Consider the following 14,378-nt stretch of genomic DNA (forward strand, 5'->3'; position numbering starts at 1 on the left):
TTATGGCGAGATCGAAAAAACCTGATATCTTCTATTCTAGGCCCTGCGGTGGCAAACCGGGAGATCCGTTTCCACATCCAGCCTCCGTTCCTCCCGAGAGGAATGTCGCGAACCCCGACGTGGTCCCGAACGAGCCGAGGCGCTTCCCTTTCAGGGGAAGGTCAGTCCTCTGTCCTCTTCGCAGTTCCCGGACGGCCCCTGAGCTCGGAGGTGGTTCGCTGAGACGTCCGCGCTGCCCTGCACTGTTCTCTGAGTGTAAAAAAGAATGTAGGCCTGGGTCTTGCACACTTCCTCCACACTACATACATTCAGCTTAGAGTCGTTACAGTGGACCCAGAAACCTAGGAAACCAAGAGGGAGAGAAAGAAAAACAAAAGTGACGAGCCCAACCTGGGTGCCTCCGGAATGCTGGCGGCACCCCGGGCAGGGCCCCCAAGGGGACAGGATGGGGTCTGGGGGGCCCCGAGTCTGGGCTAAGAGAGGATAAGGCGACTCCTACAATCCCATGCCGCCCTCTTAGCCATTTCCTTCACTCTCCCCGCTCAGAGCCGCTTTTCAGGAGCAAAGCGGAGAGGCTGGATTTCACTCGCCTGTCTGCCTTGCCTGCTCTGGTGAGAGGGGATGAGATTAGCAGTGAAATGGCCAGGCGAGGGGGAGGCAGAAGGGGGATGTGGGTGGGGGGCTGGGAGGGAGGGGGACGGGAACAAGAACTAGCTAAACGTCTCACGTGACGCAACCCTAAACTAGAGCACCGGCCCCGGAGCCTAGCAGTCGGTAGCCGCAGGCTCCCGGGATTCAGGAAGAGCCTTCTTCACCAGGATCTGTAGGGTTCTGATTGGGTTCTTGGGCTGGGGATCAACTATGCTTATGTTACATTTAGCGGTTTAACATTATGGCGTTTGTGATTGCCGCAAGTGAAAAATCAAAAGGAATGAAAATGATTCCATTTGGGCTCTCATCGCCTCGTGACACAGAGAAGCAGCGCGGGCCAATGGAAAGAGCGCGGGGCTAGGAGTCAGAGCACCTGGGTCCCCACCCCGGCTCTGCCGCCTGCCCGCTGTGTGACCTCGGGCGGGTCGCTTCACTTCTCTTGGCCTCTTTCTTCATCTGGAAAATGGGGATGAGATGTCTGTTCTCCCTCTCCGCTAGGCTGTGAGCTCCGTGGGGGACAGGGACTGTGTCCGGTCTGACTGCGCTGTATTTACCCCAGTGCTTAGCAGAGTGCTTGGCCCACCGTAAGCACGTAACATCGCTACTAGTTATTATTATTCATGTTAATATTATAGCCTGGGAGGCCTCCTATGCTCTAACCAGGGGCCAGAAGCCCACAGAGCTTCCACATAACATTCCCACCAGGCCCCTCTCTTATTTGCCATTGTTTTTACGAGATGTTCTTCCCCTTGACGCTGTTTATTGCCATTGTTCTCGTCTGTCCGTCTCCCCCGATTAGACTGTAAGCCCGTCAAACGGCAGGGACTGTCTCTATCTGTTGCCGACTTGTTCATCCCAAGCGCTTAGTACAGTGCTCTGCACACAGTAAGCGCTCAATAAATACTATTGAATGAATGAATGAATTATTTCTTGATTGAAGCCCGCACCATTGGCCATTTCTTTTCCCGGATGTAATTCATGGCATCTCGGGTATTTTTCCGGTGAAACGACTAGCCCGCTGGCCTTCCTCCCCTCCCCTCGCTCACCGCCCCTCTGCTTTCTGAGGGCCCCTGCTTCGAGTGGGTGGGGTAGGGAAGGCAGGGGGAGGGCAGGCCCGCCCAGTGGCGGTCCTGAGGGGAAAGCGGCGGAGAAAAACCTGGAGATTTGGGAAGACGACTCCCAAAAGTCAGGCAACGTCCCCCGCCCCGGCCATCCCCGCCCGGAGTCCGCCGCAGCCCAGCGATGGGGGCCGGGGGCCGAGCGCTCACAGCACGTCTGCCCCCCATCTGGCGGGAAGGGAGGGGGTCTCAGTCCTGGCGCTCTTTCCACTAGACCTCGGGGGGCGAGGGCCGCCCCCGCGGAGCGGAGACGGCGGGGGCGGGGGAGAGGCCGGCTCGGCAGGCTGAGAGTAGGCGCACGCGCACCCCGTCTAAGGCGCGAAATCCCCGACGGACCCTCTCTGCCGGTACCCCACCCCTGGAAAAAAGCACACGCACCTCCCTCTGTGTTGTAGCAATATGCTGTGTAGTGTCCTGAGCCAAACCCTTTCCCGTGATGCATCACCACCGCGGAGAGGTCATAGGCAAAGGCCTCTTTCTCAAGAGAGGAGAGGGTGTCCCTGCAGCAGTAAGGTTCCATGGTTAATACCTGCTCAAAGACGACATGGACCCCGATCTTCTCCCGGTGATTCCGTCCAGACCACCTGGAACACAAGAGCGGCCACCCAGGTGGGAGTCTGGATTCATTATGCCTGCATGAAGGTCTGAATTCCTATTCCCGTCTGTCTCCCCCTCTAGACTCTAAGCTCTTCGTGGGCAGAGAACGCGTCCGGGGAAGCGGCACGGCGGAGCGGGTTGAGCGTGGACCTGGGAGTCGGAAGGTCACTCGTTCACTCGTACTTTCGGAGCCCTTGCTGTGTGCAGAGCGCTTGGGAAACTACAATACGACAATCAACAGTGACATCCCCTGCCCACAGTGAGCTCAGAGTGGGGGCATGAGTTCTAATCCCGGATCTGCCACTTGTCTGCTGTGTGGCCTTGGGCAAGTCACTTCACTCCTCTGGGCCTCAGTCACCTCAGCTGTAAAATGGGGATGAAGGCCGTGAGCCCCATCCGGGACAGGGACTGGGTCCGACCCGATTTGCCTGCGACCACCCCAGCGCTTAGTACGGTCCCTGGTACATAGGAAGCGCTTACATAAGCAGCATGGCCTAGTGGCAAGAGCACGGGTTTGGGAGTCAGAGGACGTGGGTTCTAATCCCGGCTCCGCCACTTGTCTGCTGTGTGACCTTGGGCAAGTCATTTCACTTCTCTGGGCCGCAGTTACCTCATCTGTAAAATGAGGGTTAGGTCTGTAAGCCCCACGTGAGACAACCTGATTACCTGTATCCACCTCAGTGCTTGGCACATAATAAGTGCTTAAAAATACCATAATTATTATTATTATTATTAATAAATACCACAATTATTATTGTTATTATTGCTAATTCTGTTGTATTGTACTCTCCCAAGCTCTTAGGACAGTGTTCTGCACATAGTAAGCGCTCAATAAATACCATTGATTGATTGAGTCTTTGAGAGGTGACACATGGGACCTAGGTTTCCTCCCAAACATCAGCCCGCTGCCACCCAACGGGGATGGTGACAGAAACAGTTACTGCCCGAGGAGGAGGAAGAGACGAGGAGGAGGAGGAAGAGGGGTGGTTTTAGCATGGGACGAGGGACTTGGCCCTGAATTCTTCCACCTCCCTGTCCCCTCTTGAATTCGGGTGACGACCTCTCCCTTACCACCTTACAGGTGGGCTCTACGGGTTGATTCACCGAAGGCCGTAAATGCTTCGATAAGCAGTGTGGCCTAGTGGAAAGAGCACGGGCCTGGGACTCAGAAGCCCTGGATTCTCTGCCACCTGTCTGCTGGGTGACCTTGGGCAAGTCACTTCACTTCTCTGGGCCTCAGTTCCCTCTTCTGCAAAATAGGGATTCAATACTTCTTTCTCCTCCTGCTTCCTCTGTGAGTTCCACTGGGACAGCGGCTGTACCCGGCCTGCTTAACTTGCATCTACCCCAGCACTTAGAACAGCGTTTGACACATAGGAAGCACTTAGATACCACAGTTATTATTATTGATTAGCATTTCAGGTAGCAAAATGCCTTTCTCATGAACTACTCCCTCCTACTTAAGACTGTCTCACTCCTACTTAGTCTGTGAGCCCCATATGGGACAGGGACTGTATCTGGCCTGATTACTTTGTATTCATTCAGTCGTATTAATTGAGCACTTATTGTGTGCAGGGCACTGTACTAAGCGCTTGGGAAGTACAATACAGCAATAAAGAGAGACAATCCCTGCCCACAACGGGCTCACAGTCTAGAATGGGGGAGACAGACATCAAAACAAGTAAACGGGCAACGGTAGCATTATTATAAATAAATACAATTATAAATATATGCACATCATTAATAAAAACAAATAGAATTATAATTACAAAGATGTACAGATATACACAAATGCTGTGGGGCGGGGAGGGGAAAGGAGCAAAAGGAACGAGTCGGGGCGATGGGGAAGGGAAAGGGAGCAGAGGAAAAGGAGGGCTCGGTCTGGGAAGGCCTCCTGGAGGAGGTGAGCTCTCAGTAGGGCTTTGAAAGGGGGAAGTGTGATAGTTTGGTGGATTTGAGAAGGGAGGGCATTCCGGGCCAGCGATAGGACGTAGGCCAGGGGTCGCCCCAGCGTTTAGAACAGTGCTTGACAGCTAGTAAGTGCTTAAATCCCTTAACAAAATAAAAACTACTAGTATTCACGGGAGCGTCCACTGCACACATAGCCCTGGATGGAGAGAACTAGTAGACACTGTCCTTTCCCTCAAGGGGCTTGCCGTCTAGCGATGGAATTTACACCGGCCTTCCTTTGCTCTCAATCAATCAATCAATGGTATTTATTGAGCGCTTACTGTGTGCAGAGGACTGCACTAAGCGCTTGGGAGAGTTCGATATAAAGAAATTGGTAGACGCGTTCTCTGTCCACCTGAACTTAGTCTAGGGGTCCGATGCTTTCCCGGGAAACCTCCCCACCTCAATCGATCGATCCACCGTATTTACTGAGTGCTTACTGTGTGCAGAGCACTATGCTAAGCACTTGGGAGAGTAAAGTATCCCTGCCAACACAGAAATTGAAAGCAGACTAGTGAATTAAACAGGGGGTTTGATTCCCCGGGCACCTTTTCGGGGGCCAGACACTCTGGGGCGGGGGTGGGAAAGGGGGTGTTGGGGAGACGCAGGGGAGAGCCCCCTCCCACCAAGATGACGGATCTCCGCTCAACCCAGGCCACTTCCACTGGTTCCCGGCCCCCGAGGCGCCGCGCGGAGGACTCACCTGAATCGTTTAAGGTGCAGTCGGAGGACCTGAGGTAGTCTGTAGATCATTAACTGCTTTTTAGCTTCACTCAGGAGGAGAGGTTTGGGAGAGGATTTGCGCCTTTTGCCTGGATGGTTTGGGGAAATGTGAAAGAGACGGGTTGATTCTTGAATTTCACCGGCTGCACTTCAGAGGGGACTATTAGAACTACCACCTACTAATACCTGGTTCCCCCAATTTCTGGTCCTCTGCTACCAGCAGCTTCTTAGGATAAATCCGAGAGGCAGCGTGGCTTAGGGGCCAGAGCCCGGGCTTAGGAATCAGAGGTCGTGGGTTCTAATCCCACCTCTGCCACATCAGCCGTGTGACTTGGGGCAAGTCACTTCACTTCTCTGGGCCTCAGTGACCTCATCTGTAAAATGAGGAATGAAGACTGGGAGCCCCACGTGGGGACAACCTGGATCACCTTGTATCTACCCCCGTGCTTAGAACGGTGCTCGGCACATAGTAAGCACTTACCAAATACCAAAGTCATCATTATAATTATAAATCCTTTTTGGGGAACAAGGATTTTCAGATTTCAAACGTATGAAGCAGTGTGGCCTAGTAGAAAGCGTAGGGGCCCGAGAGTTAGAGGACCTGGATCTAATCCCGGCTCCACCGTGTGTCTGCTCTGTGACCTCGGCCGAGTCACTTCGATTCGCTGTTCCTCGGTTGTCTCATCTGTAAATTGGGGATTAAGATTGTGAGCCCTATGCGGGATGGGGACTGTGTCCAACCTGATTAGCTTGTATTTATCCGAGTGCTTAGTACAGTGTCTGACACATAAAAAGCTCTTAACAAATAGCATATTGACTGAGGTGAGGAACAAGCTGCAAAAATTCCTGAGGGAAGGGGAAGAGAGTGGGGAATGGAACAAAGAATCCTAATTTTCACAGTTGCACTGTTCCACTAAGGTCTGCTCCTGGGTTTTTTGTGTTTTTATTTTTAATGTGTCAAGCACCGTACTGAGCACTCGGGAGAGTACAATATGACAGAGTTGGTAGACACGTTCCCTGCCCACAGGAAGTTTACAGTCAGGCTCATTTCTTCAATCAATCGATGGTATTTACTGAGCGCTTACCGTGTGCAGAGCACTGTGCTAAGCACTCGGGAGAGTATAATACGACAGAGTTGGTAGACCCGTTCCCTGCCCACAGGGAGCTTCCAGGCAGACTCATTCCTTCTCTGCTTCCCCCTTCAGGACCCAATCCTAGCATGTGCCTGCTTTGAAAGAACAGAAGGAGCAGCTGCTTCGGGTCTAGACCCTAGAACTCATCTGCTCTGCGACTCCAGCTCCGAGCGGAAAGAGCAGCTATGAGTCCATCTCCAGAATGAGATGCCTGCAGTCCTGGAGGTGGCACGAGGAGTTATATGCTGAAAAAGGGGCCCTCGGATTATTTACGACAGGGGTGCCCTTCCGTCAAACAGCAACTCCTTTTTGGTAGCTGGATTTATAAAAAACATTCTTTCGAGCAGTCAGTCAATTACTGTTATTTATTGAGTGCTTTATCCATGCAGAGTACCGTACTAAACACGTGGGAGAAGACAGTACAACAGAATTAGCAGATAGGTTCCTTGCCCATAACGAGTTTAGAGTCAAGGGGAATAAAATGAAATATTGCTAGAAGGTTTTTAAAAACCAACTGGGCCAGCTACAAGATCATTTCAGGCTTCCTTCCCGCTGCCTCATCTCTGTTTGGTTTTCTCCACCCTTCCCAACTCAGAAAGGCCAAGGGCAGGGAATGTATCTGCTTATTGTTATGGGCTACGCTCCCAAGCGCTTAGTACAGTGCTCTGCTTGTGGAAAGTGCTCAATAAATACAACTGACTGACTGACAATCGCGAGCTTGCAGAGCGTTAGCTTGCAGCCTCGGTAGGAGCGGAGAGTGATGGGGCAGAGTTGAACCGGGCCGGCTTAAGGGAAGCAGACAACCGCTTCGAATGAGTTTCGCTTTTCGAAACCAAAACCGAGAGGAAAATTCCCATCAGCCTTTGTTGAGCGTTTGGACAAGGCCTTGGAAAACAGGCAATGGTGGGGGCGGGAGAGGGAGGGTGACCATCCTTGGGCTGAGAACTGAACTAAACAGCTGGATTTCTGCATTCCTTGCCCCAGGAGGAGCAGAGTTAGGGTTCCAACCGGGGGGGGGGGGGGGGGGGGGGTAGGGGGACGACATCTCATCTTTATTTTTGATTAAAATAATTATATCTACCCCAGAGTGAAGAGCGGTGCTTGGTGCTTAGTAAGCGCTCAACAAATTCCACTAACAACAACCATAGATTGCCAACCTCCTGGCCCGCCCATCCTACTCCTGCAGCTTAAGGGGAGGGGGGGTCTCTCTCTTTTTTCTTTCTCCAGTTTGTTAAGCACTTAGTATGTGTATTAAGGACTAGGGTAGAGACAAGCTAATTAGGTTGGACACAGTCTATGTCCAAGTGCTTAGTATAGTGCTCTGCACACTTTAAGTGCTCAATTCGATGGACGGATTGATGTCCCCCACGGGGCGCACCATCATAATCCCCCTTTTTTCAGATGAGGGAACGGAGAAGTGACGCGAAGTGACTTGCCCGAGGTCGCCCAGCAGACAAGCGGTGGAGCCGGGATTAGAACCCAGGTCCTCCTGACTGCCAGACCCGTGCTCTAGCCACCAGGCCACCCTGTTTTTCATCTCCTCAGCCGCCCCAAGCCGAGGTCGTCGCTTAGGATTTCTCGCCGCAGGGGCCGCCCCCAGATTCTTCTCCTGCTCAAAGAGGATCCCGCACCCCTTTAAATAAAAACCACGGTGGGAAGAGACTCCTCAGAGAGTGAGAGGAACCGCGGCTTGGACTCCAATAGGCTCCACTTGCCCCTTCTCCAGGGCACCGAGACCAGGAGTCCATCAGGGCGACCGCTTCTGCCCCGCTCCGCATCCCGCTCCCCCAGGTACACTTACTGTTACACTGGTCGCACGCGTAGATCCTCCCTTCCAGAGCCTCCGTTTCCGTGAATTTGGCCAACATCTCTGTGAGCATGCACTCGGTCTGATTGCAAGGGACGATGCCCTTCTCTAGGCAGTGATAGCGTTCGGGAAACTCCAGGGACAGATCCCAGAAGGGCTCGATGGTGTTGGATTTGTAGTTGCAGGTGATGCAGGTGACCTACGACGACAAGGTGCGTCGGCATGGCGGGGACCCTCCCCGCCAGGCTCCCCAACGGCACACGGTGGCCGCTCCACCGGCTCAGAGAAGGCGCGAGGCTCAGTGGCAAGAGCCCGGACTTGGGAGTCAGAGGTCGTGGGTTCTCATCCCGCCTCCGCCACTTGTCAGCTGGGTGCCTTCGGGCAAGTCGCTTCACTTCTCTAGGCCTCAGTTCCCTCATCTGGAAAATGGGGATGAAGACTGGGAGCCCCACGTGGGACAACCTGATTACCCTCTATCTACCCCAGAGCTTAGAACAGTGTTTGGCACATAGTAAGCACTGAACAAATTACCATAATTATTATTATTACACAGTCAGTCAGTCCATTGTATTTATTGAGCGCTTACTATGTACAGAGCACTGTACTAAGCGCTTGGGAGAGTACAATATAACAATACAACAGATACATTCCCTTACAGTCTAGAGGGGGAGACAGAGAAGCAGCATGGCCTAGTGGCTAGAGCACAGGCCTGGGAGTCAGAAGGACATGGGTTCTAATCCCAGTTCTGCCACTTGTCCGCTGTGTGACCTTGGACAAGTCGTTTAACTTCTCTGGGCCTCTGTTACCTCATCTGTACAATGGGGATCGAGACTGTGAGCCCCATGTGGGACAGGGACTGTGTCCAACCGGATTCACTTGTATCTGCTCAGTGCTTAATACAGTGCCTGGCAGGTAGTAAGCGTTTAACAAATACCACAGTAATTATTATTAGAAAACGCACATCCTCGAGGGCAGGGAACGTGCCTCCCGAGAGCTTAGTACAGTGCTCTGCCCACAGCAAGGGCTCAATATGTACCACAGAGTGACTGATTGATTCCCAAATTAACAAGAAGTCGGGGGACGTATTAGGGGTTGGTTTTAGTAGAGGAGATATTCAAAAACAAAATACCCCAAGCAGAGTTGGTTTGGGAAATCCTATTTTCTGGTTCTGAATCATGCACTGAAAGCCAACTGGTAGGAAATGGCTCCATAAACACTTGGAACAGAATTGCTCTCTTTTAAACGTTTACCTGGGGAGAGGCTGCAGGAATAAAAAAAGAAGCGACAGGTTCTTTCGGGAACTCATAGTAGGCGAGCCCGGGATGTTTCGGACATATAAAACTTAGCGGGACTGGGTTGAAGTTTCCGAGCAAAGACTAAAGTCAGGCAGAGTGGTGATAAATCCATCAATCAATCAATCAATCAATAGTAGACAGTAAACTCCCTATAGACTGTAATCTCCCTCTAATAATAATAATAACTGTAGCATTTGTTCAATGCTTACTGTGTTCCAGATACTGTATTAAGCCTTGGGGTGGATATAAGGTAATCAGTTTGGATGCAGTCCCTGTCCCACATGGGGCTCACAGTCTTAATCCCCATTTTGCAGATGAGGTAACTGAGACACAGAGAAGTGAAGTGACTTGTCCAAAGTCACACAGCAGATAAGTGGCAGAGCAGGGATTAGAACCGGGTCCTTCTGACTCTCAGGCCCATGCTCTATCCGCTAGGCCACACTGCTTCTCTATACTATAAGCTCATTTGGGGCAGGGAATGTGTCTGTTTATTGTGATATTGTCCTCTCTCAAGTGCTTAGTACAGTGCTTTACACACAGTAAGTGCTCTACAAACATGACTGAAATGAACTGAATTATTTATTGAGTGCTTACTCTGTGCAGAGCACTGTATTAAGTGCTTGGTAAGCGATAAACCATGACTCTCCCCCTGCCTTCAAAGCCTTATTGAAGGCCCACCTTCTCCAAGAGGCCTTCCTGACTAAGTCCTTTCCTCTTCTCCCACTCCCTTCTGCATCGCCCTGACTTGCTTCCGTTATTCATCTGACGGAATAACTGTCTTCATTCTGTTCTCCATTTACACTCACTCCCTCGGTGAACTCATTCGCTCTCACGGCTTCGACTGCCATCTCTACGCAGATGACACGCAGATCTACATCTCCGCCCCCGTCCTCTCCCCCTCCCTTCAGGCTCACGTCTCCTCCTGCCTCCGGGACGTCTCCACCTGGATGTCGGCCCGCCGCCTAAAACTCAACGTGAGCGAGACCGAGCTCCTCATCTTCCCTCCCGAACCCGGTCCTCTCCCGGACTTCTCTATCACCGTGGATGGCGTGACCGTCCTTCCCGTCTCTCGGGCCCGCGATCTCGGTGTCGTCCTTGACTCGTCTCTCTCGTTCACCCCACACATCCTATCCGTTACCGAGACCTGCCGGTTTCACCTCTACGATATCTCCAAGATCCGCCCTTTCCTCTCCACCCAGACGGCTACCTTACCGTTACGGGCTCTCGTCATATCCCGGCTAGACTACTGTGTCGGCCTTCTCTCTGACCTCCCTTCCTCCTCTCTCGCCCCGCTCCGGTCTATTCTTCACTCCGCCGCCCGGCTCATCTTCCCGCGGAAACGATCTGGGCGTGTCACTCCCCTTCTTAAACGACTCCGGTGGTTGCCTATCGACCTCCGCTCCAAACAAAAACTCCTCACTCTAGGCTTCGAGGCTCTCCGTCACCTTGCCCCTTCCTACCTCTCCTCCCTTCTCTCTTTCTACCGCCCACCCCGCACGCTCCGCTCCTCCGCCGCCCACCTCCTCGCCGTCCCTCGGTCTCGCCTGTCCCGCCGTCGACCCCCGGGTCGCGTCCTCCCGCGGTCCCGGAACGCCCTCCCTCCTCACCTCCGCCAAACTGATTCTCTTTCCCTCTTCGAAACCCTACTTAAAACTCACCTCCTCCGAGAGGCCTTCCCAGACTGAGCTCCTCTTCTCCCTCTACTCCCTCTGCCATCCCCCCTTTACCTCTCCGCAGCTAAACCCTCATTTTCCCCTTTTCCCTCTGCTCCTCCACCTCTCCCTTCCCATCCCCACAGCACCGTACTCGTCCGCTCGACTGTATATATTATCGTTACCCTATTTATTTTGTTAACGAAATGTACATCGCCTCGATTCTATTTAGTCGCCATTGTTTTTACGAGATGTTCTTCCCCTCGACTCTGTTTATTGCCATCGTTCTCGTCCGTCCGTCTCCCCCGATTAGACTGTAAGCCCGTCAGACGGCAGGGACCGTCTCTATCTGTTGCCGACTTGTTCATCCCAAGCGCTTAGTACAGTGCTCTGCACATAGTAAGCGCTCAATAAATACTATTGAATGAATGAATATTCATCTCCCCTTACCAACCCCACCGCACTTACATCTATATCTGAAATTTATTTGTACTCATGACTGTCTTCCCCTCTAGACCGTAAGCTAGTCGTGGGCAGGGAATGTTCACTGACTGTTATATTGTAGTCTCCCAAGCGCTTAGTACAGTGCTCTGCACACGGCAAGCGCTCAATAAATCCGACTGACTGACTGATTGACCGGCTTGGGAGAGTACAATGCAGCAGGATTAGCAGACACATTCCCTGCCCAAAACAAGCTTACAGTCTAGAGGGATCGGTGGTATTTACTGAGCGCTTACTTTGTGCAGAGCATTGAGCTTGGGAGAATACCACAAAACAGGGTTGGTAGACACATTCTCTGCCCGCAACAGGCTTACAGTCTAGAGCATGGTCATCTTCTGTAGATCCATAGAGAAGCAGCATGGCTTAGTGGAAAGAGCCCGGGCTTGGGAGTCAGAGGTTGTGGGTTCTAATCCCAGCTCTGCCACTTGTCAGCTGTATGACTTTGGGTAAGTCACTTAACTTCTCTGTGCCTCAGTTACCTCGTCTGTATAATGGGGATTATGACTGTGAGCCCCGTGTGGGACAACCTGATGACCTTGTATCTACCCCAGCGCTTAGAACAGTGTTTGGCACAAAGTAAGCGCTGAATAAATAACATCATCATCATCATTATCATTATTATTATCGAAGCAAATCGTATGGGGAATCCTATGTTCTCCCTCAGTGGAGAGATATTACCGTGACTGGGAAGAGCAAGTTAATCAATCAGTGGTACTTATTGAGCGCTTACTGTGGGCAGAGCACTTGGGAGAGTCCAGTAGAACAGAGGAAATGCACTCTTCGGGTGGAGCTACAAAGAATCAACGACTGGATTTCGGTGAGGCGGTCTCCAGTCATCTTTGGCTTTCTGCTTTACACTACATAACTGTCTCCTGAGGTTGGAAGATGACGCTGAGGGTGAGATCTTATCAGCGGGCGCGAGTGTGGTTAATCAAACCGACGTGTGATCGGCGATCTCTCTCCCAGGTTGAATGCACGGAGAGACGGTCCCCTTGTGGTACCGCTGTACGTCTTTGCCTCTCCCTCCCCCGGGTTTGGGTTCTGAGGGCGAGCGGCTCCTTTTCCAACGGCTCTTTCCCAACCGGGTCTGGCTTCGGCATCCCCCCAGCTGCCCCAGCTACGCCCACTGATCTGAGATTTCTGCTTCGTTGTCTCTGGAGAGCATATCTCAGGTCCAGCTCCATATGCCATCGCTGTTTAAGTACCCTATCGTCATCCGTTCTCCACATAATAATCATAATGATAATAATAAAGGTACTTGTTAAGCGCTGGGGTAGATACAAGTTAAGCTCTCCCACGTGGGGCACACACTCTTAATCCCCATTTTACAGACGAGGGGACGGAGGCCCAGAGCAGTGAAGTGACTTGCCCAATCCGGCGGAGCCGGGATTAGAGGCCGGGTCCTTCGGACTCCCAGGCCCGTGCTCGATCCGCGAAGCCACACTGCTTCTCTGAAGTCCCGCCCGTTGGCAGGGTGATGCGCTGAACACTGCTTTCCTCTAGACTCAAAGCTCCCTGTGGGCAGGGAACGTGGCCGCCGATTCCGTAATACCGTCTTTATTTTTTTTATGGTCTTTGTTCAGCGCTTCCTATGTGCCAGGCACTGTACTAAGCGCTGAGGTAGTAGATAAATCAATTAATTGGATCATTTGTATTTTTCGAGCTCTGTGTGCAAATCGCTGTTCCAAACGCTTGGGAGAGTACAAAATAACGGAGTCGGCGGACACGTTCCCTGCCCACAACGAGTTTACGGCCTAGAGGCACGAGCTTACGGACACAAGATAATCGGGACGGACGCGGTCCCTGTCCCACGTGGGGCTCACAGTCTTAATCCCCATTTTACAGGTGAGGTAAACGAGGCCCAGAGAAGTTAAGGACTTGCATGAGGTCACACAGCAGGCAAGTGGTGGATCTGGGATTAGAACCCACGTCCTCTGACTGCACAGAGTAAGCACTCAATAAATACGACTGATTGACTGATTGATTCATTCATTTGAGGCTTGGGGCCTAGGAAGAACCCATTCATCCCTGGTGGTTCTTTCTGGCCGGTTGATGTGACGTATTCATTCGTGCGTTTATTCAGCTGTATTTATTGAGCGCTTACTGTGTGCAAAGCACTGTGCTAAGTGCACGGGAGAGTACGACAGAACAATAAACAGATACGTTCCCTGCCCACAACGAGCTTACAGTCTAGAGGGGGAGACAGACGTTAATAGAAATAAAGAAATTACAGATGCGGACCTAAGGATAGATATGTATATATGATGTATATGTAAGTATGACGTATATATAAGTATGACGTGGAGGTGGCACTGATGGGATTACTCTGGAAAATGGGTGAAAAACTGTGTCTCTAAAGCCAGGTCTCGATGCTGTAATAATAATAATAAGGATGATGGCATTTGTTAAGCGCTCACTATGTGCCAAGCACTGTTCTAAGCACTGGGGTAGATACAAGGTCATCAGGTTGTCCCACGTGGGGCTCACAGTCGTCATCGCCATTTTCCGGGTGAGGTAACCGAGGCCCAGAGAAGTGTAGTGACTTGCCCAAAGTCACATAGCAGATAAGTGGCGGAGCTGGGATTCGAACCCATGACCTCTGACTCCCAGGCCCGGGCTCTTTCCACTGAGCCACACTGCTTCTCTGCTTCGCCATAGAGAACAGAGGTGGGCAAAACAAGGCCTAGGGCTCCAACAATCACTCATTCATTCTTTGTTTTATTCATTCATCCATTCATTCATTCCATGGTATTCATTGAGCGCATACTGTGTGCAGAGCACTCTACTAAGCGCTTGGGGGAGTACATGACATAGTGGGCAGAACATGGGTCTAGGAGTCAGAAGATCAGGGGTTCTAATCCTGACTCCACCACTCGTCTGCTCTGTTATCTTGGGCAAGTCACTTCACTTCTCTGGGCCTCAGTTCCCTCACCTGTAAAATGGGGATTGAA

At 51.8% G+C, this 14,378-nt stretch overlaps 1 protein-coding gene across 12 annotated transcripts in view; it reads right to left on the reverse strand.

Moving 5' to 3' along the window:
* Nucleotides 1–14,378, reverse strand: part of USP49 (ubiquitin specific peptidase 49) — an 87,425-nt gene continuing 73,047 nt past the window's right edge. For 8 of the 12 annotated variants that reach the window (XM_039912576.1, XM_039912574.1, XM_039912575.1 and 5 more), the window contains 4 exons: nucleotides 7,974–8,178; nucleotides 5,020–5,128; nucleotides 2,148–2,353; nucleotides 1–249 (listed from right to left, as the gene is read on the reverse strand). In XM_039912576.1, coding sequence (XP_039768510.1) covers nucleotides 32–249; nucleotides 2,148–2,353; nucleotides 5,020–5,128; nucleotides 7,974–8,178 — 738 coding nt within the window. In that variant the 3' untranslated portion in view covers nucleotides 1–31. Of the gene's footprint in view, nucleotides 342–2,147; nucleotides 2,354–5,019; nucleotides 5,129–7,973; nucleotides 8,179–14,378 lie in introns of all 12 variants that reach the window. The other 4 variants (XM_039912580.1, XM_039912581.1, XM_029069725.2 and 1 more) reach the window with 4 other exon arrangements.

The sequence above is a fragment of the Ornithorhynchus anatinus genome, chromosome 7, assembly GCF_004115215.2.
Source record: "Ornithorhynchus anatinus isolate Pmale09 chromosome 7, mOrnAna1.pri.v4, whole genome shotgun sequence".
NCBI classification, from domain to species: domain Eukaryota; kingdom Metazoa; phylum Chordata; class Mammalia; order Monotremata; family Ornithorhynchidae; genus Ornithorhynchus; species Ornithorhynchus anatinus.